At 34.3% G+C, this 26,089-nt stretch overlaps 6 protein-coding genes and 1 non-coding gene across 13 annotated transcripts; 4 read left to right on the forward strand and 3 right to left on the reverse strand.

The window, feature by feature from the left end:
• The first annotated feature begins 530 nt into the window (after nucleotides 1-530).
• Nucleotides 531-2,676, forward strand: LOC143347886 (glycolipid transfer protein). The gene is made up of 6 exons (XM_076777512.1): nucleotides 531-879; nucleotides 957-1,111; nucleotides 1,206-1,261; nucleotides 1,324-1,445; nucleotides 1,506-1,656; nucleotides 1,734-2,676. The coding sequence occupies exons 2-6, from the start codon at nucleotides 970-972 to the stop codon at nucleotides 1,908-1,910; spliced, it is 648 nt and encodes a 215-aa protein (XP_076633627.1). The 5' UTR covers nucleotides 531-879; nucleotides 957-969; the 3' UTR covers nucleotides 1,911-2,676.
• Nucleotides 2,677-3,982: 1,306 nt separating this feature from the next.
• Nucleotides 3,983-6,267, forward strand: Rpn6 (regulatory particle non-ATPase 6). 2 transcript variants are annotated; one of them, XM_076777059.1, is made up of 5 exons: nucleotides 3,983-4,088; nucleotides 4,227-4,616; nucleotides 4,690-5,084; nucleotides 5,171-5,495; nucleotides 5,604-6,267. In XM_076777059.1, the coding sequence occupies exons 2-5, from the start codon at nucleotides 4,296-4,298 to the stop codon at nucleotides 5,832-5,834; spliced, it is 1,272 nt and encodes a 423-aa protein (XP_076633174.1). In that variant the 5' UTR covers nucleotides 3,983-4,088; nucleotides 4,227-4,295; the 3' UTR covers nucleotides 5,835-6,267. The 2 variants fall into 2 exon arrangements, with proteins under 2 accessions (XP_076633174.1, XP_076633167.1); XM_076777052.1 differs by having other exon boundaries at nucleotides 4,018-4,616.
• A 578-nt stretch (nucleotides 6,268-6,845) lies between these two features.
• Nucleotides 6,846-9,216, forward strand: Reg (proteasome regulator gamma). 2 transcript variants are annotated; one of them, XM_076777078.1, is made up of 5 exons: nucleotides 6,846-6,968; nucleotides 7,547-7,579; nucleotides 7,669-7,989; nucleotides 8,114-8,250; nucleotides 8,336-9,216. In XM_076777078.1, the coding sequence occupies exons 1-5, from the start codon at nucleotides 6,933-6,935 to the stop codon at nucleotides 8,556-8,558; spliced, it is 750 nt and encodes a 249-aa protein (XP_076633193.1). In that variant the 5' UTR covers nucleotides 6,846-6,932; the 3' UTR covers nucleotides 8,559-9,216. The 2 variants fall into 2 exon arrangements, with proteins under 2 accessions (XP_076633193.1, XP_076633185.1); XM_076777070.1 differs by having other exon boundaries at nucleotides 6,876-6,968; nucleotides 7,535-7,579.
• A 1,630-nt stretch (nucleotides 9,217-10,846) lies between these two features.
• Nucleotides 10,847-13,305, reverse strand: Dronc (Death regulator Nedd2-like caspase). Of its 2 annotated transcripts, none has more exons than XM_076777038.1 (6): nucleotides 12,835-13,305; nucleotides 12,528-12,766; nucleotides 12,160-12,439; nucleotides 11,825-12,084; nucleotides 11,442-11,706; nucleotides 10,847-11,360 (listed from the first exon to the last, which is right to left on the reverse strand). In XM_076777038.1, the coding sequence occupies exons 1-6, from the start codon at nucleotides 12,970-12,972 to the stop codon at nucleotides 11,241-11,243; spliced, it is 1,302 nt and encodes a 433-aa protein (XP_076633153.1). In that variant the 5' UTR covers nucleotides 12,973-13,305; the 3' UTR covers nucleotides 10,847-11,240. The 2 variants fall into 2 exon arrangements, with proteins under 2 accessions (XP_076633153.1, XP_076633145.1); XM_076777030.1 differs by having other exon boundaries at nucleotides 12,528-12,769; nucleotides 12,835-13,300.
• A 510-nt stretch (nucleotides 13,306-13,815) lies between these two features.
• LOC143352033 (U2 spliceosomal RNA) lies at nucleotides 13,816-14,012 on the reverse strand. Its single transcript, XR_013081853.1, has one exon. It is a non-coding gene; the product is annotated as a U2 spliceosomal RNA (small nuclear RNA).
• Nucleotides 14,013-18,201: 4,189 nt separating this feature from the next.
• Der-2 (Derlin 2) lies at nucleotides 18,202-23,817 on the forward strand. 4 transcript variants are annotated; one of them, XR_013081038.1, is made up of 7 exons: nucleotides 18,202-18,596; nucleotides 18,694-18,759; nucleotides 18,848-19,015; nucleotides 19,471-19,593; nucleotides 19,674-19,837; nucleotides 19,914-20,069; nucleotides 20,213-21,890. XR_013081038.1 is itself a non-coding variant. In XM_076781634.1 (6 exons), exons 1-6 carry the CDS (start codon nucleotides 18,504-18,506, stop codon nucleotides 20,014-20,016), a joined length of 717 nt encoding a protein of 238 aa, XP_076637749.1. In that variant the 5' UTR covers nucleotides 18,204-18,503; the 3' UTR covers nucleotides 20,017-21,890. The 4 variants fall into 4 exon arrangements, 1 of the variants encoding a protein (XP_076637749.1); XR_013081040.1 differs by lacking the exon at nucleotides 20,213-21,890 and adding an exon at nucleotides 23,684-23,817 and having other exon boundaries at nucleotides 18,203-18,596; XR_013081039.1 differs by having other exon boundaries at nucleotides 18,204-18,596; nucleotides 21,170-21,890.
• On the reverse strand, nucleotides 22,299-25,817 carry LOC143349941 (protein phosphatase PTC7 homolog). Its single transcript, XM_076781622.1, has 5 exons — nucleotides 25,251-25,817; nucleotides 24,781-24,960; nucleotides 24,498-24,696; nucleotides 22,982-23,238; nucleotides 22,299-22,485 (listed from the first exon to the last, which is right to left on the reverse strand). Exons 1-5 carry the CDS (start codon nucleotides 25,474-25,476, stop codon nucleotides 22,436-22,438), a joined length of 912 nt encoding a protein of 303 aa, XP_076637737.1. The 5' UTR covers nucleotides 25,477-25,817; the 3' UTR covers nucleotides 22,299-22,435.
• Nucleotides 25,818-26,089: the final 272 nt, after the last annotated feature.

Consider the following 26,089-nt stretch of genomic DNA (forward strand, 5'->3'; position numbering starts at 1 on the left):
GCAATCAGAGAAATTCATACAAGGTTATTATTCCCTTCACCATGTTAAATTTTATTCTAATAACGTACCAGAATAATCACATTTAAATATTTATATATCTTTTATTCTTTTTTAATGAAAATCTACCTCTAAATGATAATTCTCTAATTCGCTACTAATAATTAATCACAACTTAAGAAACATGTCATAAACATAATATAGATAAATTAAGTAATGCTTTATTCTTGTGTCGCAAAAATATTCGAACATTAAACAAATGTCCGACTATTTTTAAAACACAAGAATTAAACATACATAGATCAAAAATTAATCCTAAAGTTCACAATATAAACATAAAATACACTGATAAAGTATCTAAATATTCGAAATACAATTTAAACAGTTCGATAAAGATAATAAATCAATCTTATCGAAGTTCTTATGGGATTTGGTGTTGCCCAAACTGAAATGTCAGCTTCGTGAGAAATAAACGTTGCATTTGTAAGAAATAACAATCCTGTACGCGCTGTAAAGAGAAAGATTTTCTGCGTGTGCTCGTTTTACTGATTTCAATAGTTCAATTAACTATAGTTGTTAAGATCACCGTTCTTTAAACGAAGACATGACTCGAAAACCAATCGTTTTTTTATCTTATCAGTATTGAAGTTCGTGTGTCACACTTCCATAAGATACCTCGTCACATCCGACTCTAGTGCTAACAATGCTGAGCGAGTCTGATTTTGCATTGAATAGACAAAGACGCACAAATATTATGTACTCTTTTTATCTACTACAAAATCAGACTCTCGCGATTTTACTGTTTCTCGTTCAGCATGGCTAGTACAGGAGACGGTTGTAATCTCGCCTGTCTAATCGCGATTAGAACAGTCATTCGTATTTGTAAGTATCAGAAAATCAAAATATATTTTGTTATATATCAGTTCTTAGGTTTAATTGATATTACGTTTGTTTCCAAGCGCTGAATTAACTATGCTGTCTGTCACCTCGAACAAAGAAAAGAACAAGGATGAGCTCAAAAGTGAAATTAGAATTCTATTTCCAGAAATCATCGAAGGGAAGATAAATACCGAAGAATTTCTAACTGCAGCGCGTGACATTGTGCGGCTTGTAGGTACGTAGGTACATTCGTGTTTAATATGAAACATAACCTACATAAAGCATAAATTGTTTACACCGAATCCACGAATCGTCAATCAATCTTTCAGATAAACTCGGGAAAGTTTTTAGCCCGGTTAAATACGACATACAATTCAATATTAACGTAAGTTTTTCAAGAAACTCGTTTGAGTCCGTCTTGATTTATTCATTAGAGTCTAATTGCAGAAACTCTCTACCAGATATGAGACAAACAGGCAAATAAATGCGACTCTACAGGACATGATTTTAATTGAAAAAGACACCGACCCCAAATTAATCGCTTTAGATGCTTTGATGTGGTTAACTAGGTACGCGTAATATATGCTTGCCGTCACTAGTTCGTTCGTTAACAATTTCCTTGATTACAGAGGATTACATATGATCTTATTGTTTTTTGAGAAAATCGTTGAGGACTCGAAAACGAGTACACCAACGGAAGATTTAGTAGCTTTTCTCAAAAGGTCTTACGAAGAAGCTTTAGAATCGTATCATGGTTGGATGGCAAAACAGCTTTTCGACGTAAGCGCGTATTTATTTATCGGCCGGTTATACGCAAAAAATGATACATTTTATAAGTTTTTAAATTTTATCAACAGCTTCTTTCACGTATGGTACCCACACGCTCTAAACTTTTACAAGCATTAAACGACGGGCAAGCCGACAATAACGATACTATTATAAACGACTTGGAAATCTACTTGATAAATTTGCGAAAAAACGTTACAGCAATACAACTATTTTATAAAACCCACAATCTTGAGATCCCAACATAAAATACCTTAATTGTTAATATTAATATCATTGAACATACAGATTACAATTTATTATAATAAATTATTTGAAGATGTACAATTATGTAATAATACTTAGGACATAATATCAATCAAGAATTTTACATAAATGCATAGTAGGATACATATGTATTACAAAAACAATAAGAAAGCATATAAGATTTGCAATTTTTGCATTAATCCAAACATATAAATACAATTTGGAAATAAAATTTTGTTAATGTAATATAATATAAATAAAAGTTATACATAATATGGGATATCTATAATTGAATTAATATTTATAATAAGAATTGCATAGTTGTGACAAGTAAAATGTTTTGGCACGTTGATCTGCCAAATTCTTCAGAGCAATTGTACCTGTGACAATTTCGATGAAGAGAAGACAAGCCATAAAAGAATTCATAAATACTTCACTATCTCCCAGTAATGTTGCTCGATCAAAAAGAAGAAACAACATCAGAGGAAATTGTATCAGCATCAAGATCAACCAACAACTAGTCAATTCTGAAATCTAGCAATAACCTTTTTGCACAACAAATAGATAAAAAATTATAATATATGTAGGATATGATTACCTTGCCACCAAGATTTCCAAGATATCCCAAATATAGCTTTAAACTTTCAGATACCGAGAGTATTAGAAATACCGCTAATATTATTAATTTATAAATGTTCGTTAAATTATTGTACTGTAAGACGAGAAAATAATTTTGTGATATTTATGTACAATTAAAGATTAGTTATAGTAAAAGGCAACGTTGTATTTACTTTAGCGTCTATATTTACAATGGCGATCAACAGCCAAATTGGAAAAAGCCACAGATTAATGTATAAAGCCACTTGAAAGGGCAAATTGGACCTTGGTTTGTTTCCTGGAAATGCTTTCATTTCTTAATCGTACGAAGGTAATTTATAAACAGTAAACCGATCTAAAGAACGTTCGATTAAAGATATTTATTATTCAGTATTTTCACATTTTTCTGCAATTAATACTCTCAAATACTGAAAAAATTCGAAATTAATTTGATTATACTAAATAACACTATTAAGTATAACCAAAAAAACTAAAATCCCTATCCCCTTGCCAGTATATTGAATTAAAATTTATTCACGCCATTCAACTCAAATTATCATAAACATTACGATTATTTAATAAAAAAAAGATAAATAGCAAAAGTAAGTAGTGGTAAAAACCACATTACTTAGTTGTCGATGTAACCTAGGGTAAAAGACCCAAACCTAACCCATTTACTACAAATCTAAACTGTTTTATTTGAAATACCGAATACACCTTATAAAGGTATATACACAAAAATCTAACATACCTACTAAATGCATTTAATATCATAAAAAAGACAGCACTTAATTTATGTTAGTAATTTTGTATGAAATATACATAGAAGTTAGTTCACGAATCAATCTAAAATTTGTATTCATTTTTCGTGAATAAAAATAGATCAACTCTTGTTTATAGTATTGTAGTATGTTATAAGTTTTTATTTATAGAAATTTGCAAGACAAAATATTATCGAACTTCATTAATAAGTAAATTTGAATGTTAGGTAAGAGGGTATTTGATTAGTGAATAGTAATGCGGTTACATTTTAGGGGTGACAGTAATAGATCCGAAAATGTTCGTCTCAAATTATTGAATTTAGAAATAAAGGACTATGAAAGTTGTAATAATTTTTTTTTTTAATTAAAAATATCAAATAATAACGAATAAAAGAAGGAACCTATATTTTTTAATAGATAAATACGACAAAAGTGCAATATTATTAGAATTACTCGATCAGATGGCAATAATTGAGTCTTTTACCCTATACTTCGAATTTTCGAGAATAATGCATCAGTCTTTTCTGTTTTTCTTTTCTTATCTTCTCTTACTCCCTTATTTGCTTACTCATAATGAAATTACCAAAGAAATGAAAGCAAAAATTTCAAGTATATCGAAAAAATACAATTTCATGTTTGACAACGTATATAGTCACGCGATTAAAAATTAAGAATAATAACAAAAATTATATTGGAAACAGAATACATTAGTTTGAAAATTTTTAAGAGTTGGTGATTGCATTGACTCGCGTAGCAGCGTGACATGAGTTTTGTGATTTCGAGGATCAAGCGGTCAGCGAAGAAAGTGACAACACAGAAAACGTTCGCAAAGTTTAATTCTAGCTGTGTGTAGAAGCACATGCGACATTTAACGCATTAATAGATTCTTTTCGACACAAGATTGAACGTTGAAGTGTTAAAAAAAAATTGGATTATTAACTCCGAAAATAATCTTCACAGTCTTAGGGGAAGAAAAGAGGTTATCCGTCTTCTGATTTTCGTCTTTTCGAAACGGTGAAAATTGTTCAAATGGCCGGTGCAATGTTGTTCGAACGGGCACAAGCAGTTTCGATGACGAATCGTAGCGAAGGTATTTCGCTTCTTAACGAAATTGTCTCCGATCCGAGTATCGGTGTTACCGAAGACGATGAAGATAACATTCGGGTAAAGGAACAAGGTATTCTACATCTTGGTGAACTTTACAAAAAAGAAGGGAAGGCAAAAGAATTGGCTGAACTGATAAAAGCTACCAGGCCTTTTCTTAGCTTAATTAGTAAAGCTAAAGCTGCTAAGCTTGTACGATCATTAGTGGACTTTTTCTTGGACCTTGAAGCTGGTATTGGTATCGAGGTATTGACATGGATGCTTATCATTCAATCCTAACTAGTAGACTATAATTTATTTTAATTTGTTCTCTTTGTAGGTTCAGTTGTGTAAAGAATGTATAGAATGGGCAAAGGAAGAACGTAGAACATTTTTAAGGCAATCACTGGAGGCACGTTTGATAGCTTTATATTTCGATACCGGCATGTATAGCGAAGCGTTGCAATTAGGATCAGCATTGCTCAAGGAGCTTAAGAAATTAGATGACAAACAACTGTTGATAGAGGTCCAGTTGTTAGAGAGCAAAACTTATCATGCATTGAGTAATTTGGCCAAAGCAAGAGCAGCTCTTACAAGTGCTCGAACAACTGCCAATGCAGTTTATTGTCCGCCCAAAATGCAGGCTGCTTTAGATTTACAATCAGGGATTTTACACGCTGCCGACGAACGAGATTTTAAAACGGCATATTCATATTTTTACGAAGCATTCGAAGGGTAAATTATTATTTCACTAAATGGTATTCTGGTCGGTGTTTTATAAATCTTGCTCGTAGTTTACATCTTTCTATCATTGTTAACAGATACGACAGCGTCGAGAGCCCGAAAGCTTTAACGGCTTTGAAATATATGTTACTATCGAAGATTATGTTACGTACGCCCGAAGACGTTCAATCAATAATGTCCGGAAAGTTAGCCGTTAAATATGCTGGAAGGGATTTGGATGCAATGCGAGCAGTTGCCGAAGCGAGTCATCGACGTTCGCTGGCAGATTTTCAGAGTGCTGTAAAAAAGTATCGAGAAGAACTAGAAGATGATGTGATCGTACGCGCTCATCTCGGTTCTCTTTACGACGCGATGCTCGAACAAAACTTGTGTCGTTTAGTCGAACCTTATTCACGCGTACAGGTACACGATTGTCTATCTTGATATGGTTCGATTCAATCCGATCGATCCAGTATTCATAATCAGATTCCTGCATACCCATTAAACTCGTTCTTTTGTCTTTCGATGTAGGTTAGTCATATTGCGACCTGTATATCATTACCGCTCGTTCAAGTGGAAAAGAAGCTCTCGCAAATGATATTGGATAAAAAGCTAAGAGGTGTTCTCGATCAGGGTGAAGGTGTTCTAATCGTTTTCGAAGATACTCCGCGCGACAAGACTTACGAACTTGCATTGGATACGATACACAGCATGGGGAAGGTCGTCGACACACTTTATCAAAAAGCGAAAAAACTCACTTAGCCGTATTTAATATATATTTCTACCAGCAAAATTTGTTATAATTATTATTACCATTAACTATCATTTCGTGTCGTTACGAATCAAATTAAATCACTTTTTCCGATGTTCGTTAGATAATTTAAAACTCGTTCCTGCCTTTTACAATTCTATTTTCTTTACAATAGGTACTAATTTGACAATATTATTTATTTCAAAATGTAAAATTCCTACGATTCGATTGAAAATATTAATATATGTTTTCTTTTGTATGTTACATTGTACCCACGTACGCGTACGCCCGTGTATTTTCTTTCTTTTGATTACACATATACACACGGTGGTAAATCTTATACACAGTAGTACTTTTGTTGGTCAACTTTTTCTTCGGAAACAGATTGGAAAGATGACGTCGTGATGTGCAAAATACGAAATACAGTGCTATGATGCGAAATGATTAATTTTACTTACTTATTTATCCTGTTCGAAATACTAGAAAAATCTGAAAAATTGCAAAATTTTACCCTTTTTTTTCTTTAAAGAATTACATCCATTTATGAAGTTTGTTTAAATTTGACTTTTATTTTTATTTTTCATAATAGAAAACATCACGAATTACTATGAGCGTGAAAATCGATTTTTATTCATAATATGATCGATTGAAAGTAAAATATCATTTTAAACAGATATTCCACCGACCTAGGCTATCACGAGTATAATTATAATTTGTTGAATCCCATAATTTTATGTTACCTAGTATTTCAATTGTACATAATTAATTTTTAATAAAAGATTTTTTGTAAGGAAGTAATTCTGTATAGTGCATATGTTGTTTGATGTACAAAAAATGAAGTTGACACGATGTTTGGTATTGTTATTGTCCGTTAGAAAATATTTTTGAAACTTATCATAAGTCCATAAATTTTAATTTGATTTGGAAGAAAAAAAGGGAGAAAAAGTTCTTGCGATTAACAACAAAATTAAAATTATGGCAAAATTATCATATAAAGTTACAGATTCTGATTTGATGGCGTAGTAGGAATATGCATCGGGACTTCCTGTTTGAAGTTGTACGTTACAATAAAGAGACAGTGTGGTTATATTTTATAAAGTTTTTTTTTTATGAAGTGTATAATGGCGGATATCACAGCACAGAAGGTAAAATATTTTGTATTACGATTTTCATTGTAATCACTTGAAATGACAGGCTAGGTGATTACGTTGTCCGCTTCACAAATTATAGACAGGAATCGTTGGTCAATGTAACGTTTGACCCAGACCGGCATCATTATGACCGAGATAATGATTGTTTTCTCCTCAACGATATTTTCAAAAGATATTTTAATCGTACAGTTAATATTTAGACGTATCGTTTGTTAATTACTCCGTATTTTGAGTCCTTATAGTTGTGTGGTGATCTTATCTCTGAGGCAAAACCCACACGTCCAAATATTGTTGTATAGGTGTTATAATGGCCCTTTTTCAACTATTACACGATTTTTTATGATCATTTATTGTTCTAGCTGGTGTTATACCTTTACGGATAAAGCCAACAAATTTATCTATCGTCGTTTTTTGTGGCTTATTATTTAATAATAAATTATTTTGTACTCAATTCTGTTTGGTTTATAGATTCAAGATATATTTGTATTGATTTCATAATCAAATTAAAATATTGCTCCAATTCCTTCTGATCATGCTACTTAATATATTTATCTTTAAAGTTTGTCTTACAGGTACAAGAATACAAGGATTCCCTTAAAACTAAAGTAATTATTTAAATGCTGTTTTATTGCAATGTATATTTCTGTTTTTTAGTCATTAACAATATATAATACACATTTATATAATTATTCAGGCTGAACAACTATTGTTGAAAGGATTCCCAGAGAAAATCGTCAAATTAAACGAGTTATTGGAGTCATGTAGATTCTGTAATAGAAAACTGTCGGATGTTCATCAAGAGTTAAATGTGCCCATTCCAGATCCAATAATTCTTAATCATTCCGATGAAACACCCGCTACAAAGAAACAAAAAGTAGACAATAGCGTAGACAATACTAGCGGAACCAAAGTAATGGTACTACCCAATGGACCAGTACCTTGTAACAAGCCTCTATGTGAACTTATTCGCATAGTTAAACCATATATTCGTGAGCTGTTGGAAGATTCTAACTTGGTATGTATTTCAGAACATAACAAGACAGAAGCCCCAAATGTAAAGAAATTTTCTCATGAGTAATAGAAATTTTTGTAAGGCGTCGTCCGCGTGTAATATACGAATTTAAATTTTCTATTTGTAGTTAAAAATGTGGATCTCATTTTTAATTCCAAAAATCGAAGATGGAAATAATTTCGGTGTATCGGTTCAGGAAGATACGCTTGCCGAAATACAAACAGTCGAAAGCGAGGCTGGTGCATTTTTTGATCAAATATCTAGGTAACGCGAGAACCAATATCTTACGATTGTTTCTCTATAAAATAAAAAATATATATTAAGTAAGAATATTTATTTTTTTTTAAAGGTATTTTATCTCTAGAGGAAAGATCGTTAGTAAAGTTGCAAAGTATCCACACATCAGTGATTATAGAAGAGCGGTCGAAGAATTAGACGAAAAAGAGTATGTGAGTTTATGGTTGGTTATGTGCGAAGTCCGTAACCGCTATTGTTCTCTACACGATTTGGTAATCAAGAATTTGGAGAAAATCAAAAGACCACGCTCTTCCAATGCGCAATCTTTGTATTAAATGCTATATATACTACTTATACTTGGTAATGTACAGGACGATAACGAAAGGAAAACCTAAACAAAAACATACGCGTCAAGAAGAGCGTTATTCTCGACGTTTTCGATGAAAACCGAGAATTACCTTTTTTTTATTTTTGATCCGATAGTCTTGGCGATGACTCGTTCGCTTGAGTGGTATTCAAAGCAGCGCTAAAAAATTAAATTAATATTTATGCTCGACTTTTTCAAAAACAATATTAGACACATAAGAAAAAATACATTTAATTTATTCGTTTGCGAAAGACAATAAAAACACATAGTTTTCCTTTTGTATCAAAAACTTGAGTCTATTCTGAATTGTGTCGATGTAATTCTTACGTCGTTTCAGAATCTTCAAACGGAACTCGTACACTTATAATTAAAGTTTGTCAAAAGCATGCCCCTGCTCATTTTTTTCTTGAACTAATTCTCATTATTCTTTCTTTCGAAAATTCAATTGTTCGATTACACGAACTGTACGTGCGACGTACTTACGGAAAACTTTAATAGATGTAAAAGTGTTGGGATATCATCCTTTCATCTAATTGAATTTAGAATATAGCTAAGCATGTAATTTGTAATTTTAATATACTGCTGTAATGATCGTTAGAACATAAATCAAGATACAACAAACAGTTTTCGTAGGTGGTATTAACTTAAAGCGCCTTTTCTTTATAGTAGCCGTTTTCCGACAATGTTAGTCAAAATTGATCTAGTTTAAAATTGTCAATTTTTTATCTATGACTTTTAATATTGATACTTTAACAATTACTCCGGTTGGAATATGAAAATATCGATAAAATTAAGAATTGCAAAACAAGAAACAGTATTCTTGAGTTGCGTAGTGTTCGAGTTGTAGGTCATAACAACATCGCATGGTTACAATCGATTATAATTTCTTACAAGTGGAAGCGTCATAAAAAATCATTTGTAATGTAAAAGTTTCATACAAAAAATGTGTCAGAACATAAAAAAATATGCAAAGAAAATTCAATTAAAAAAATAAACTATATGACATAACCCTACTTCTATTGGAAAATTGTACTCATGTAAATCGTATCGTAGATTTACTCTTTGAAAACGTTTTTATATTTAAAAATTTTGAACAAATTTTGTATTACAGGGTATCTTTATAAAAATGACTTTTCCGCTTTCTTTTAGTGTAGATATCTCATTATGCGATATCGAATAAGTGCAACGCCGCCATATTTACCAAGCACCGTAATCAAGGGTGCATAGGCGTAAAGAAAGTTACAAATCTAATTTTTAGATTAATCATATTTCGACGTCTTATCAGAGATGCCAGATTGAGCACCGGGTGCACTACTTTACTATGCCAGATCACGCGTACGTGAGTTCGTAGAGTTTCAGAAAGTTGACAAAGGCAAACTGACACATGCTCTCTTTCTCGATTCGCTGAAGCTACCCAAAATAATTTCGGACCGTCTCGTGGGAGCCGAGAAAGCCACCCAAGTTTGCGTGGAATAGTTCGTCATTTTCAACAATAGATGGCGCTTATTTTTCGACCTCAAACCCTCTGGTGCTAAAACGCCCAAGTTTGTCGTGGAATAGTTCATTACCTTCAACGCTAGATGGTTTTCTCGACAAGCTTGGGCGTTTTAGCACCAGAGGGTCTGAGGTCGATAAATAAGTGCCATCTAGCGTTGAAGGTAATGAACTATTCCACGATAAACTTGGACGTTTTAGCACCAGAGGGTTTGAGGTCGAAAAAATGCACGCCATCTATCGGTGAAAGTGGCGAACTATTCCACGACAAATTGGGCGGCTTTCTAGACTCCTACGAGGCGGTTCGAAATTACTTTCCGAAATTCTACGAATTCACGTACGCGTGATCTGGCATAGTGTGAGTGAGTAATGCACCCGGTGCTCAATTTAGCATCTCTGCATCTTATGGCCAATTTCACTGAAATTGAAACTTTGATTCATTTTGCCTAAACTTTAGCTTCAATCTCCGTTACTGATAGAGTATCAGTTGGACACAACAAGGCAAACATGAATTTTAAATATCTGGGAAACTATATGGTGAATCGTACTAAAATTTAATATACATAATTAAATGTGGGTTAACTATCATCACAATACGCTACTTACCTAACCTATTCTTAGTTTCCGCCTGTAGCAAAATTTTCATTTGATGAATTTTTACGTATAACCGTAGCTTTTCGTTAATAGTATTACTAGAACAAGCAGGACTAACGATTTCGAAAAGCTAAGAAACTTTTTGCACATGAATAAATTATATGTAGATTATGTATAAATTTATATATTTCTTAATCAATTTTATAAAATGTAATAAAAAGTATAAAACAATCCGAACTCGTCTGATGGATAAACTTCATCAGATTCCTTCGATAATTCATGATAAGTGAATATAAAAATAACAACTTTGATAAATATTTTAACACATTGAATGCCAAATGAGTTTTTTCTGGCTTCCCATTCATACTGAATTATTCTCAGTATATAATAACTAGGAACATTTAATACTTTAATGGCGTGTGTGCTTATTCTATTATAATATTCCTAACAGTAGTAATTTCATATAAAAGTTTACAAATATTAGGATTTGTTTATGACAAAGTATCGGTATCTATAATGGCATTCAACGTGTTAAAGGTTGCTTTATCGTAAATTGTTTTGACTATGTTTCTTCGAAAAGACCGGGGTTGAGGTAACAATGTTTATTAAATCCTATCGATGTTACCGCTAAAGTTTGACATTCTTTCTTCGTCGTCCGTTGTATATTTAATCGTTCATCGACCTACAAAACATTAATTAGCTGTATGTACTTTAATTAAATTACGGTTAATAACAATAATACATTTCAATAAAAGTTGTTCACCATGTTTAGTAAATCCTGAAGATGAGTTTTACACGCATAGTTCATAAATACTTCGCACAAAATTTGTATAAACCAACTGCCAGTTATTGTATCTCGAAAAGCAACGTATCCTGGAAGAGTAGCGTGTGCGACAAACATGTCCGCGTAATTTCTAATCGTCTCGTTACCATTTGCCTTGAGATGGATCATTTCCTCAGACGAATTAAAATTATTTGTATCCGTCGTGTGTCTCGGTATTTTTATTGAATTTTGCGATTTTTCTCCCCTGATAGTAATAGATTCATTAATAATAATTTTATAAGTTTCAATGAACAGATTTTAAAGCATATACATTTTTAATTTGCTTTAGGAAGAAATAATACTTGAAGAATATTGGTACCTACCTACATAATTGAAAGATAAAAATCTTTGGTTTCCCTGCAAGATGGGGACAAGCTTCTGCAGTAAAATAGTCCAAAATATCCACGCATAAAACACGTTTGGAATTCTGTACTTTACTCTCAGGATTATAATCCACGCCTTCTATTTCTGTGATTTCAGAATGGGCACTTACGCTACCATGACTGCTGACAATGACAAAGCATGAATCAACTTTCCGTAAATCTTGACGTTGAGAAAATTCTTTTACTTTCTTCAATAATTCCTAAAAACAATACAGATTGTCATGTATAAAGATTTCTAATCTCTTCAGCTTATTAGAAATTATAGAATTATTTACCTCCCCCGTTAGATCAAAATGAGAAATAACAATAAAACCCATTTGTGTAAACAAATTTCTTAGATTCACTTCATCATGCGCGGCCGAATTTCTAGGTTTTTCATTCGAATATTTGTATTGTATATTTGTAATTATTAAAACTAATCCACGAGGTTTACTACGCATTGGATATCTTTGAACATGTTCGTACACAGGTCCATCTAAAAACTTTGTAGCTTTTCGTACTTGAATTTGTAAGGGTTCATCCGACATTTGCATATTATGAAAGAAGTTATCTTGCCTGTTTTTTAAAGAATGAAGTACAATAACATTTGGTAAAACATAACCTCACAATACATAGAGATAATTCAAAATATTTTTAACATTACCCTTCTATAGTTGGAATAAAGTTTGTTTCCTTAGTGGTACTATAATTTATTACAGTCTCTTCATTATCGTTCGTTTGTATTTCATTGTTGAGGAACGTGCTATTCTTTTGTTCTAAAGTATCAGCTAAATTGCCATGATTACTTTGCCGGAGACTTGTAAGAAGACCGTCAAATGCAAACGGTCCCCGAGTTTTTACAGTTAAATATACGTCTCCCACAGTTGCTTCGTCCGCGAAACTCTTCTAAAGTAGTCTAGTTATACAATTCGTTTCATACACTTATTAAACATGTAAAACAGTCTTCTTACCTTCCAACGTAGAATATTTACATCGTCTCTATTAAAAACTTTATTTTCCAATAACTTTGGCCATAACTTGACTAAATCTATTTTAGGTACGATAGATTCGTAACATGAATCTATTATGTCTCGATGCGTTTGATTCATGTCAAGTATTAATATAAAATTTACATTCCTTCAAAGGAAATCAACGTTTTCCTCTCTCAATGTAGTCACAATATGTCTTATGCAGTTGTAGAAGTTGCATTCCTTAATTCAGCAAACTTTTTCCGTATTAAATTGATACTACGATTACGAGTAAGCTAAACTAATTTAACAATTACTAGCGTTCATTAAACCTTGACATGTCGAAATGAGTCATTGTACTTAAACCTGTACAGCACACAGAAAATCCAAGGTTTTCGATTGGTAGAACAAGATGACGTACGTTTTACCAATCCGGATTGTTCTAGAATTGGAACTTAAATGGCACTCGCGCCTATACATGGAGGATTATCGAAGGTTTACGGTAAATTATCAATTACTAGCCAGCTTAAGACACCACGGCGGTATATTATAAATATTATGCATAATATTTATGTTATTACAATAATTATTTTCTTAACAAACAAGTACGTGTCCATAAAATGCTTACAATAAACGAGCAACTCGAAAATTTTGAACAATGTCATTGACATTAAGAATATTACAAACTAAAAAATTCTTGACGTCAGATTTTGAAATAAAAAAAGCACTTTCAATTAAACCCTCGTACGTAGCATAAAATAAAAGAATCGATAAACTCCAACACTTTAGTTCTACAAAAGTTTTGTACCCAAAAATCCTACATCTTCGGATACTGCAAAAATAATCATTTGGTCCGGGAGAAAATAGAAACATTTTTTTGACTACTAAATTCTAGCAAACACAATTGGTGGTGTCTATACGGTTTTAGTTTTTAGCAAACCAAATAAAAGAGTAGGATTCCCTACAAATTTTATGTTTTCATTCAATAATTGAGTCAACTCCTGACAGTAATGCAATGCCAGGCTGACTCGCGGCAGAAGTGGAGCAAGCTCCAACTACTCCGCCTAATATCCAAAAATCAGTTTAATATTCTGACTCCCCAATGGGGAGTGTATCAGATATTAAGCTGATAAGAACAGATACTACACTTTGATCTAAGCCCAATAAGGCCGAGAAGCGACACCCACCTCATCTTCGAGAGTCTTTTTATACATTGGATGTATCAATTTCACTTGTGAGAATATACGCAGCGTAGCGGATAGGACGAGAAACATATGTTGCACAATTCAAATATGTATATGTATAGAGCAGAGATGCCAGAAAGGCACCGAAAGTGCTCTCTCACACTATGTCAGATCACGCGTACGTGAGCTCGTGGAGTTTCGGAAACCCGACAAAGGCAAAATGACGCAAGCCCTCTTTCTCGATTCTCCGAAGTTGCCCGAAGTAATTTCAGACCGCCTCGTGAGAGTCGACAGAGAAAGGCTCACACTTCCCTTCTCGCTCTTGAACAACTAATATCCGACCTCCCGTCAACAGGTCTCCACTGGCCTCTGCTGACCGCTACTGACCACTCCTGTTACTTCTGACAACGTATAACGATTACGACTGGCTACTGTTAGCCTCTCCCAGCCTCTCTGCTGACCACCGTTTATATTTCTGGCAACGTACAACGATTACTGCTGACTTCTGCTAACCTCCGTTGGTCTTTGCTAATCTCTGTCAGCGTGTGCTTGTCTCTGCTGAACTTTCCTGGCCACTGCCGAACGCTACTGACCACTGCAGGTATTTCTGATAATCTATAACGATTAATACTTACTACTGCATGCCCCTACAAGTCTCTGCTTGCCTTTGCAGGTTTCTGCTTGCCTGTGCATGCCTTTGCTGACCACTGCTGGCCTCTGCTGACCACTGCTTATATTTCTGGCAACGTACAACGATTACGACTGGCTACTGTTAGTCTCTCCCAGCCTCTGCTGACCGCTGCTGACCACTCCTGGCATTTTTGACAACGTATAACGATTACTACTGATGACTGCCAACCTCCGCTGGCCTCTGCTGACCGCTGCTGACCACTCCTGTTACTTCTGACAACGTATAACGATTACGACTGGCTACTGTCAGCCTCTCCCAGCCTCTTCTGACCTCTGCTGACCACCCCTGATGCTTCTGGCAACGTATAACGATTACAACTTGCTACTGCTTGCCCCTGCTAGTCTCTGCATGCCTCTACATCCCTCTGCTGACCTCTGCTGGCTCCTGCTGACCACGCTGACCTTTGTTAACAACTTCTAACATGATGTACATGTATTAAAACTTTGTATAATGTAAATCTATGACAATAAATGATATAATTTCAAAGAATTCTATGTGTTCTCATCACTTTTACCTTTCTTTTCCTCTCCCCATTATTCCCTTAGTTATAAGAAACCGTTTCTCTACTTAAAACTGGAATTTCAAAGTGCCCGGAACGTTTTCTGAAATGCCGGTGACCTTGACCCACTTTCGAAATTGGGTCAAGGCCAAATCCGGATTCTCAAAGTGCCCGAAATTTTTCTGAGATTCAATGGCCTTGACCTACTTTCGAAATTGGGTCAAGGCCAAATCCGGATTCTCAAAGTGGCCGGAATTTTTCTAAGATTCGATGGCCTTGACCTACTTTCGAAATTGGGTCAAGGCCAAATCCGGATTCTCAAAGTGCCCGGAATTTTTCTAAGATTCGATGGCCTTGACCTACTTTCGAAATTGGGTCAAGGCCATCCGGATTTCCAAAGTGCCCGGAATTTTTCTAAGATTCGAATGGCTTTGACCCACTTTCGAAATTGGGTCAAGGCCAAATCCGGATTCTCAAAGTGCCCGGAATTTTTCTAAGATTCGAATGGCCTTGACCCACTTTCGAAACTGGGCCAAGGTCAAGGTCAAATTCGGATTTCCAAAGTTCCCGGAACATTTCTAAAATGCTGGTGAACTTGCGAAGAAGGTGGTACGCATCTTATAGATAAGAGAATGATTTGGAGAGGAAAAGGACGGTAAAAAATGATGAGAACACATTGAATTCTTTGAAATTATATCATTTATTGCCATAGATTTACATTATACAAAACTTTAATACATATAAACATATTATATTATATTACATCATGTCACAAGTTGTCAGCAACGGTCAGCAGTGGTCAGCGATGGTCAGCTGACGTCAGGAGATGTTGGCAGAGGCCAGCTTAGGTCGGGAGATGCTGGCAGAGGTCAGCAGAGGTTGGCAGTAGTCAGTAGTAATCGTTGTACATTGTCGGAAGCATCAGGAGTGGTTAGCTGTGGTCTGCAGAGGCTAGCAGTGGCAAGCAGTGGCAAGCAGAGTCCAGCAGGAGCAGGCAGTAGCAAGTTGTAATCGTTATACGTTGTCAGAAGTAACAGGAGTGGTCAGCAGCGGTCAGCAGAGGCCAGCAGAGGCTGGCAGACGTCAGTAGTAATCGTTATACGTTGTCAGAAATGCCAGGAGTGGTCAGCAGCGGTCAGCAGAGGTTGGGAGAGACTAACAGTAGCCAGTCGTAATCGTTGTACGTTGCCAGAAATATAAGCGGTGGTCAGCAGAGGCAAGCAGTGGCCAGCAAAGGCATGCACAGGCAAGCAGAAAGCTGCAGAGGCAAGCAGAGACTTGTAGGAGCATGCAGTAGTAAGTATTAATCGTTATAGATTATCAGAAATACCTGCAGTGATCAGTAGCGTTCGGCAGAGGCCAGGAAAGTTCAGCAGAGACAAGTACACGCTGACAGAGATCAGCAAAGACCAACAGAGGTTAGCAGAAGTCAGTAGTAATCGTTATAGGTTGTCAGAAATATAAGCGATGGTCAGCAGAGTCCAGCAGAGGCAAGCAGTAATCAGGAGCAGTCAGTAACAGTCGCTGTATGGTGGAAAAAGTTGTCGGGAGTTCTGTACTTTTGTCAGCACTGGTCATCAGAGGTCATCAGAGGCAAATAGAAACCAGGAGTAATTTGCAGAGTTCAGTTATGAACTCTAGGAAAGGCAAGTAAAAATACCTGGGCAGCCGAGATTCCGAATCGTATGCCGTTGACGTGAGGTCGGATTTCAGTTGTTCAAGAGCGAGAAGGCAAATGTGAGCCTGCCTCTCTTAACTCCCATGAGACGTGTCCACAGTGTACTCGGCGCTTCGTCTGGCATCTCTGGTTTATACCAGAGATGATAGATCACGCGTATGTACGTGAGCTTGTAGTGTTTCGGAACGTCGACAAAGGTAAACTGACTGCTCTCCTTCGAGAGTATCAGACGGCAAATCGGTGTTCGGAGATAACTGCCCCTCCAATTACGCGCGCTAATAACAATTTGTACGCGACTCTTAAGTTCGGACAGCTTCGGGAATTCGAGAAAGAAGGTGAATATGAGCCTTCAAACGATCAAGTTTGTCGTGAAATAGTTTGTTATCTCCGACGCTAGATGGCGCTTATTTTTCTACCTCGAACCCTCTGGTGGAAAAACGTCCAAGTTTGTCGTGAAATAGTTCGATATCTCCGACGCTAGATGGCGTTTATTTTCTACCTCGAACCCTCTGGTGGGAAAACGTCCAAGTTTGTCGTAAAATAGTTCGTCTTCTTCGAGACTAGATGGCGCCTATTTCTCTATCTCGAGAAATAGTTGTGGTCCCATCTCGCGTTGGAGAAAACATACTATTTCCCGACAAACTTGGACGTTTTTCCACCAGAGGGTTCGAGGTAGAAAAATGGACGCCATCTAGCGTCGAAGATTACGAACTTTTCCCACCAGAGGTTTCGAGGTAGAAAAAGTAACTTCGGAATAATCGAGAAAGAGGACATGTGTCAGTTTGCCTTTGTCGACTTTCCGAAACTCTACGAGCTCATGTACGCATGATCTGGTATGAGTGAGTAGGGCACCAGGTGCTGAATCTGGCATCTCTGATATAGAGAGCAGCACAATACTAAACGGTTAATTTTTTGAAACAATAAAATATGTACAACACATTTAATATTTACTACGATATTACTAACAATGAGACGTACATTATTGTAGCGATTATCCTTAGTTTCTAAGCAAGATTATATAATGTAAATTACTGTAATAAACTGTAATAAACTTAAATGATGAGCATCAACATTTAAATACTTCCACATTTACATGAAATATAAAATATCTTAAAATATGAGTTCAACTCGAAATAATGTGATTCGACTGGAAAAAAGAACAAATTAAACAAACTTTATTTCATAGTTTAGACTTTTCTTCTTTTTTCAAGATAAATTGTCACTATTTGGGTTTCCATTTACATACTTTCATGGCGCCTGTATTCTCTTTAGAAATATCGAAATGCTGTGTTATGTATTTATTTTGTCTATTTTTCTGATTTGCATTATAATTTTGCTGGGAAAATAAACGAATCGTCGTTAAATGTTTGCAACTAAAAAATTGACCACGAAATCGTTATCGATACCGAAGCGAAATCGAGAGATTAGCGTTATTCGATTCTGACGAATTTCACGTATTACGTGTACAAAACTGAACATAACAAATTTGTCGTGATGTGGGTAACGATTAAATTTAGGTAACGCACAGTGACGAGCAACATGTGATGATAAGCTGTAAAGAGGAAGAGTTTAGAAACAATATTGGTCTCTGGGTGTACAAAAGATCGTAATAATCCACTAATGGCCTATCAAATGTTTCGGCAGGAGTACATGCAAATGCCTGTGGTGACACGAGCTTACACAACAGCTTGTGTCATCACGACTGTTGCTGTGGTTTGTAAAATAGCTTTCCTCGAGGAATTCCTCCACGTGTATAGAATACATATTCCTGAAAAATAACCATAAGGTTATCTTACTTTTCTTATTTTAGCAACTAGACTTGATGTCACCGTTTCGGTTGTATTTCAATCCTACACTAATAATCGAACAATATCAGGTAAATAAACAATGTAGAGTAATATTCGTCCAACAAACAATCGCTAAACAATTAGTAATTATTATTACCGGTCCAAATGTTCTTTCAGCTATGGAGATTAATAACAACGTTTTTATTTTTTGGAAATATGGGTTTCAATTTCTTTTTTAATATGATCTTCACGTATCGTTATTGTCGAATGTTGGAAGAAGGATCATTCCGCAGAAGGACAGCTGACTTTGTAATGATGTTCATTTTTGGAGCCATATGCATGATTGTATCCTTTCAATGCTTCTTTTGTTATCTACAAATAGTTACAGAATTATTAATATACCTTCAACCACTGCCTTTAAACAATCAATATTCAAAAAAAGATTTAGCAACATCTGGTCCAAACTTAATTATCTATAAGGATCCAATAATATTTATTCCAAAAAGATATCGACTGTTTGAAATCAGTAATTGAAGGAATATAAATATTTCTGTGATTCACTGTACAGTAATGAGTCTTAAACCGAAGACAACCAAAAAAAAGAACAGAGGGTGAGAGCAAATGAAAAAAAAAACATTGTCTTCACTGGCTCCAAAGAGGACCTCCCCAGTTAAAAGGGACAAAAATATTCAACTTACAAATTATGTTTGGGTTTTATTTTAAGAATCATTACTGTGTATTACATTAATTATAAAGACTGTACAATTTGTTAAATTGAAAAATTCCTGAGCTAGCTATAGATGTTTGCGTTTTTTGTTAATGTAATGTTCCTGGGCCATGCGTTTACAATTATGTTAGTTTATGTTTGGTCAAGGCGAAACCCTTTCGTTAGATTAAACTTCTTTGGACTTATAAACTTTCAAGTAAGTACAAATTTGTTATTTTTATGTTGTATGTAAATAAACGGATCGTTATTAAATACATTTTATACTCGTTATGATAGGCGCCGTATTTGCCGTGGGTGCTTCTCGGGTTTTCTATACTTCTTGGTAATACAATATGGGTAGATCTAGTTGGAATGGCTGTAGGACACATGTATTACTTCGCGGAGGATGTATTTCCACGTTCGAGAGGAGGTTTTCGTGTTCTTAAGACTCCGCAAATACTGTAAGTTATTTCGATCGCAACTCGATGAATGATACAGTTTGATGAAAATACTGCCGCACGTGCTGTTTGTTTGTAGTAAGACTTTATTTGACGCACATCCAGAAGATCCAGATTATACGCCACCACCCGAAGATCGTCCAGGTGGATTCAATTGGGCTCAAGAAGCCAATGTGCAGTGATTCTAAATTTGAAGTCCTGCTTCCAAATCGTCTCTTACCAATTGGCATATCAAGTAAATTTTTTATATTATTACATATACAACATTGTTCCTTGATTTTCCCAGTTACTAACAAGAATATGTAATTATTATCTATAATACCACGTGAAATGTAATGAGAAACTTATAATAATTATAAGACTTCCAATTTTTTACAGGGGTTACAATTTTTCATGCAAAAAATGTTGGTATTATTTGCAATAGATAAATTGTAATTGTAAATAGAAACAGTATTTCTCAAATAATTGATTATTGGGATATATTTATAATATTCACGATTTTCGGAAACGGATATAGTATACACAAAGTTTGTTAAAAAAGACATTCTGAGATATATCTTTCCATTTATTTATAGAGATCATGATGGATATAATTTTTGCAATGTCTAAAAAGTACAAAATTTAAAATATGTAAGCAAAAGTAATTTGAATTGGTTTATTTTATATTATTGTATGAAATTAGTCTCGATAAATGTATTTAATGTATCGATAACTCCGTTTTAATGCTGTTTCTCTGATTAATATAAATATAGTATAAATTTTTAATTACAATCTTGTGTCTGATATAATATCCCATTTTAATGAAACAGAAAATTTATCCTTTTTTTTTACGCATTTTGTTTAGAAAACATTTTAAAGGGGTCTTCTATTTTCCGAGTCGAAAAAATATCATTTCTGAGAATTTTTTTTCGAGAAAACCATAAAACTTTTTGAGATGGGAATTTCGCTCGCGTGTTTATTCATGCTTTGACTATACGCACAAATTTTTTCATTTAAAAAAAAATTATAGGTTATGAAGTTATACAAGCTGATTTAAAAAAAGTAAAAATCAAAAAGCATTTTGTTCAGCAAGAATGCAGCAATGCCCGTATTAAAAGAAATCGAATAGTTTGAAATTTAAGAAAATGGTAACATTCGAAAACACTTAAAATATTGATTTTCGTAAATTTTTTTTACTGTTCAAAGTAGAAGACTCCTTTAATATCATAAAATACGAAGTACTGTTTTTACTCTTTACAAAACTATGAAATTGAAACCCCTGATTCCAAAAAATTCTATTGTAAATCTATTTGCAAACGAGAGATGTAAATATTTTTATTTATTCTGCTATTTTAGACGAGTCCCTGGACTTTGTATCAATTACATAACAGTACATTTGATACTACATTCGATAAAAGAATGCATAGAACTTACTAACAATAAAATACATCAGTTTTTTTTATGGGCATTTGATAAAAAATAATATTAAAAGGTATATATAAGTTATAATTTCAAGAAGACCAGAGAATGTTTAATGAAATGTAAAATAGCATTCCCTTTGCTGTTGGTGTTTGTAACTTGTGTGCATGAATGAGAACGAAGTGTAACGAGTTACGAAGGATATTATATGTATATACTTCGATATAAATGAATACATTTGTTTAGGTACATCGGGTTATATGTATTACGTCTAGATAAACGTAGTTGTTAATCAGGGAACTAATATTTTTTTCTTTTCACTGTTGATATTATGATGCGATAAATATCATTCACAGTGTTTTACGTAATGGGGTTTACCGCGGCGGTTATTTGCTTGTTTTAAAATGTCATATCGCATGTTATACTGTGATGTACTCATATTCTCAATCAAATGAATACATTCTGACATAATGTAAAACGGTAAATTGATTAAACTTGTTGCGACAAAATGTACGACGGTAAAAAGCCAAAGCATTGCAATGAATTTTCATTGGATGGTTATTTATGACTTACCGGGTAGTAATGGTTCTGTAAATACTAGATAAAAATGTTATTTATATGATCATTGCAAGTAAATAAATAGTTCAATTTAGTTTGACATTACTGCTGTATACATTGTATATCATTAATGTGTATGTAACGATATTTGTATTGAATCTTTTTACGTAAAAGATTTAACGCATTTAGTTAATTTTCGATTTAAATTTTAAATACATTTCATTTTTATGATAGTTTTTTTTTGGGTTTTCTTATAATTTTTTGAATACTTATTGTACAAATGAAGATAACAAGCATTTATCTGTAACGCATTACAGTGTTGCATGGTTATATGTTGTTGTGCCATATAGTGAATAGTTATAATTTCATTCTCTATAAAAAGAAAAAAATTTTTAAACTTTTGATGTTTTCTATGTTTTTTTTTGGTATATTTAAAGAATATTGAATCTGCCCGCAAATTTTTGATATTCCTCATAGTGTCTATGAAGAAGAATTACAAAACAGAAAATGATTTACAAAAACCATTTATTTAGATTTAAATAATAAATGATTATTATAACAAGATATAATGATGTATAACTAGGTACATATACGCAATGACATGGACTATGATACAATGATCAAGACTCTATTGTACATATTTTATTATATTGCCACCGTTGCTAAAAGCACTGTAATGTCATCTGGTTTACCACCTAAAAAATACAAAACACACTGGGGATAAAAACGTATTTTTCAATTCATTTAAGTTATCCTAGAGTAAATGTAAATAATTAAGTCTAAAATTAACTAACAGTAGAAGTAAATGGAATTAGAATATTTCGTTCGGTCGATCTATTTCGAGACATTGCTTTTATCAGAAATTTCAAATCAAATAATACATTTGTACAATTTGTTCATTCTAGCTATAAGAATTAAAACATAGTTAAGATATCATAGAAGGAAATCAACGTTAATACAAAGCCATCACCAAAGTATAAGAGATACGTACATGCATAATATATAAGAAATTGTGAAATGTATCTTATAAATAAATTGATTATATTTTTTATTAAAAATTATGCGTATTGTAAGTAATCGAAGATCATTGGACCAATTCACGATTATTGTTGTAATGTATTGATAAACACTGCCGAAAATTGTATTAAGTTGTTTAGTGTAATATTACGAGCATCGATAGTTTTTACATACCTACAGTGTCAATTCCATTCTCTCTAGCACTTTGTGCGAATGGAGACATAAATGCGCCGTCGAAAGCTAATCTACGAGCCATCCAGGCTATTGAATTGGCAACTCCTTGTATTTTAATAGGATCTCGTTCTCCTTGAACTTTCCGCATTTCAGTGATAAGCAATTGGTCAGGGACATTATCGAACACCCCGTCCGTCGCCAAAAGAATCACATCGCCATCTTCGACACCAAAATTCGAAGTATCTGCAGATTCTGGACTAAAGCAAAAACATATAATATATATATTGGTGGTCTTACCTAGAAATCCATCTGCAAGTATTTCTTGATTCTTTAAAGTATTGTAATACAATATAATTCACAATACAGTAGAATGTCGATTACATGAATGAAAAGGAAGACAAATCTCAAAACCAAAATTGCAACTATCTAATAAAATGACAGGAGATACGGTAATCTTGAAAGTTGCATGCTCATTGCGCGAAAGAACAAACGATAAATTTAATAGGTACAAATAAGTTACAGTACTAATGAAATATCAAACGCTTTGCATTTACGATATCCATTTTCTCGTATTACTTGGTATAATTTATCATATTTTTCCTAATTCTTCGGTCCTTCGTAAGCAATAATATTTTGTTTTCCTTCCACTTTCAGCAAATTCCCTTTTACTTTTGTTATTTATAATGTGAATGAAATTTATAGAAGGTGGAGTGGAACGGGTGGTACAACCGGGCAGAGGGTGATTCTATATTTAAAAACACGTAGAAAAGGCCTTGTTTTCGAGAAAATTGGCGTTGTAAATTTATGAGGTATGCATGCAATAGAGTACGACTTGGACTTCAGCACAAGTAAAAAAAGAAAGATTAATGGTCAAACACACCAGCTAAATCGTATTCAATCGTATCGTACGTGCGATAGATACAGGCTTGAAAGTGTAAATAGTAAGGATGGTCGGGTATCAGACATTTCGGATTCGGATCGGGTGGGGCTTTAAAAGATTGAAGAAACATAAATATGATGATTTTTTTAATGATTTTTCAATGGGACTTTCACCTTACTTTTTCAGATTTGGATATATTTTCGTACTGTATATACGTGATGTGAGATTGTAATAATTCAAAAAGAAGAAAGACAAAGAAATTACGTGGGAGACTTCGTTATTCTTAATTTTCGCCTTATTTCGAACCATAGAATCTATCTGAAATAATTTATACCATGTATTACGATTCACTCTATAATTTTCGAGATCCGACCAGATCCAAGGCTCAGGTACTTTTCTCGAGTTCGGATTCGGATTCAAAAGTTCGTGATACTCGTAATACTTGAAGTCGGATCAAGTCGAGAACCCGAAAATTTGTAATGTTCGGATACCTAAATTTTGTGTTGCGGAGATATTTTTGCCATACTGAGATAAAGTAGAACTTGAGATATTACAGACATATTACTTATTTTGTGTTCCTACAATCAATATTCTACTGTGCATCCTTAGTTGTATTTGTATACATAAATTTAATACCTGTCACTAAGTACTAGACCAGAATGTCCAGGAGGTGGAAGAGACAACTGAAATGGAGTATTGAAATAATGTTGTTGTTCAGAAGAACGATGAACAACTTCCCCTTTCCTTACAACTACAAAACCACTATCGCCGATATTAGCTGCATAAATGCTGCTTGTGTCTTTATTAAGGACTATAACACACGCAGTGCTGCTACCTAAAATAAGTTTTCCTCAGTATCTCGACAACTGTAAAGGTTTTATAAAAAAGATTCTGATAAAAAAATCATTGTATGTCATACCTAATATGGGTTGTTTATTTTCTAATAATTCATAGTAACTACGTGCTAATAAACCAGCTGGTTCAGAGGGTGTGAACCTGCCCATAGAGACTAGTCTTTCGCAAGTTCTCATTAAAAAGCTAGAAAATTCTCCTGGGTCGATTCCATATAGTCTCCATCCACCTACACCATCTGCTACCCCTGAAGAATTAAAAGAAACGTTGAATAACACGAAAAATAGAATTCCTTAAACAAATTTTGTGACGCGATTTGTTCCAAAAAAAGAGTCCAGTTATTATGCAAATACACGAGGATAACTTTGTATGTACTCACTGTATACATCGAATCCAGTTGTACCGTACTAAGTATTTGTTTGAACGATTAAGACCCGATTCTAACAAAACGAACTGTGAGTATTGGATCGGTTGATATTTGTAAGTACATACTGACTGTATCCCAACACTAGGGATGACCCAATGGATTGACATTACCTATCACTTCGGCAGCCTTGAATTTGGCACTGAACCAAGCGTCATCACCGAACTGACCCTTGCGAACACGTCCCCGTGTGAAGTCTTTGGGAAAACCACATACTCCCGAAATGAAAGATGCTTCGCGATGTTTATTCACGTTAGGATCGGCGCATGCTGTGTAATTTGATATGCCGTTCCATATCGCTCGAGACAACAGCCTCCCGGTCCAATAAATGGACTGCATCGTACAGCGAGGCTCAAACTTTCGCGGCGCACATCTTTAACAACTAAACGACGAATCTGCATGAATCGTGCAGTCGATTCATAAGCGTATCGGAGGCATGTTCCTAGGTAATTCCGTCATCAGATGCGTGCAGCGTTAATCGAACCTGTCGTCGGTTTTCCACGCTGCGCTCACATCGGTCGCACTGTTCACAACTTCCGATCCTCGCTCGATGATCGGTGACCGCGATTCCGACTGAAATTATCTTCTTTCTAGGATGCAAATTGACAAACTAACTGCCCTACCAGCTCTCTGTTCGCAAACTAACCTGAACTGTCTTCAGTATTGTACGGTACTATGGACTACGGTACTATTCTACCTATCTATACAACTATACGTCTTATCTTTAACTTTAAACCGATAGGTGGCAAGAAAGAACTTATTGAAATAAAGTCACTAGATATTTTAAATTAATCTACCGTCTTTGTTTAAGCCAGTGTTTCTCAAACTGTGGTCCAATTCAATTTGTAATTTAACAATGTTTTTTTCTTCGATACTATTTTTGTTTTATAGTTTTTCCTGAAGCATTACACGTGAAAGGGACTATATCTCGTGGTCGATACGTCGCGTTAAT

Source organism: Colletes latitarsis, chromosome 2 (genome assembly GCF_051014445.1).
Source record: "Colletes latitarsis isolate SP2378_abdomen chromosome 2, iyColLati1, whole genome shotgun sequence".
In the NCBI taxonomy this organism is placed as follows: domain Eukaryota; kingdom Metazoa; phylum Arthropoda; class Insecta; order Hymenoptera; family Colletidae; genus Colletes; species Colletes latitarsis.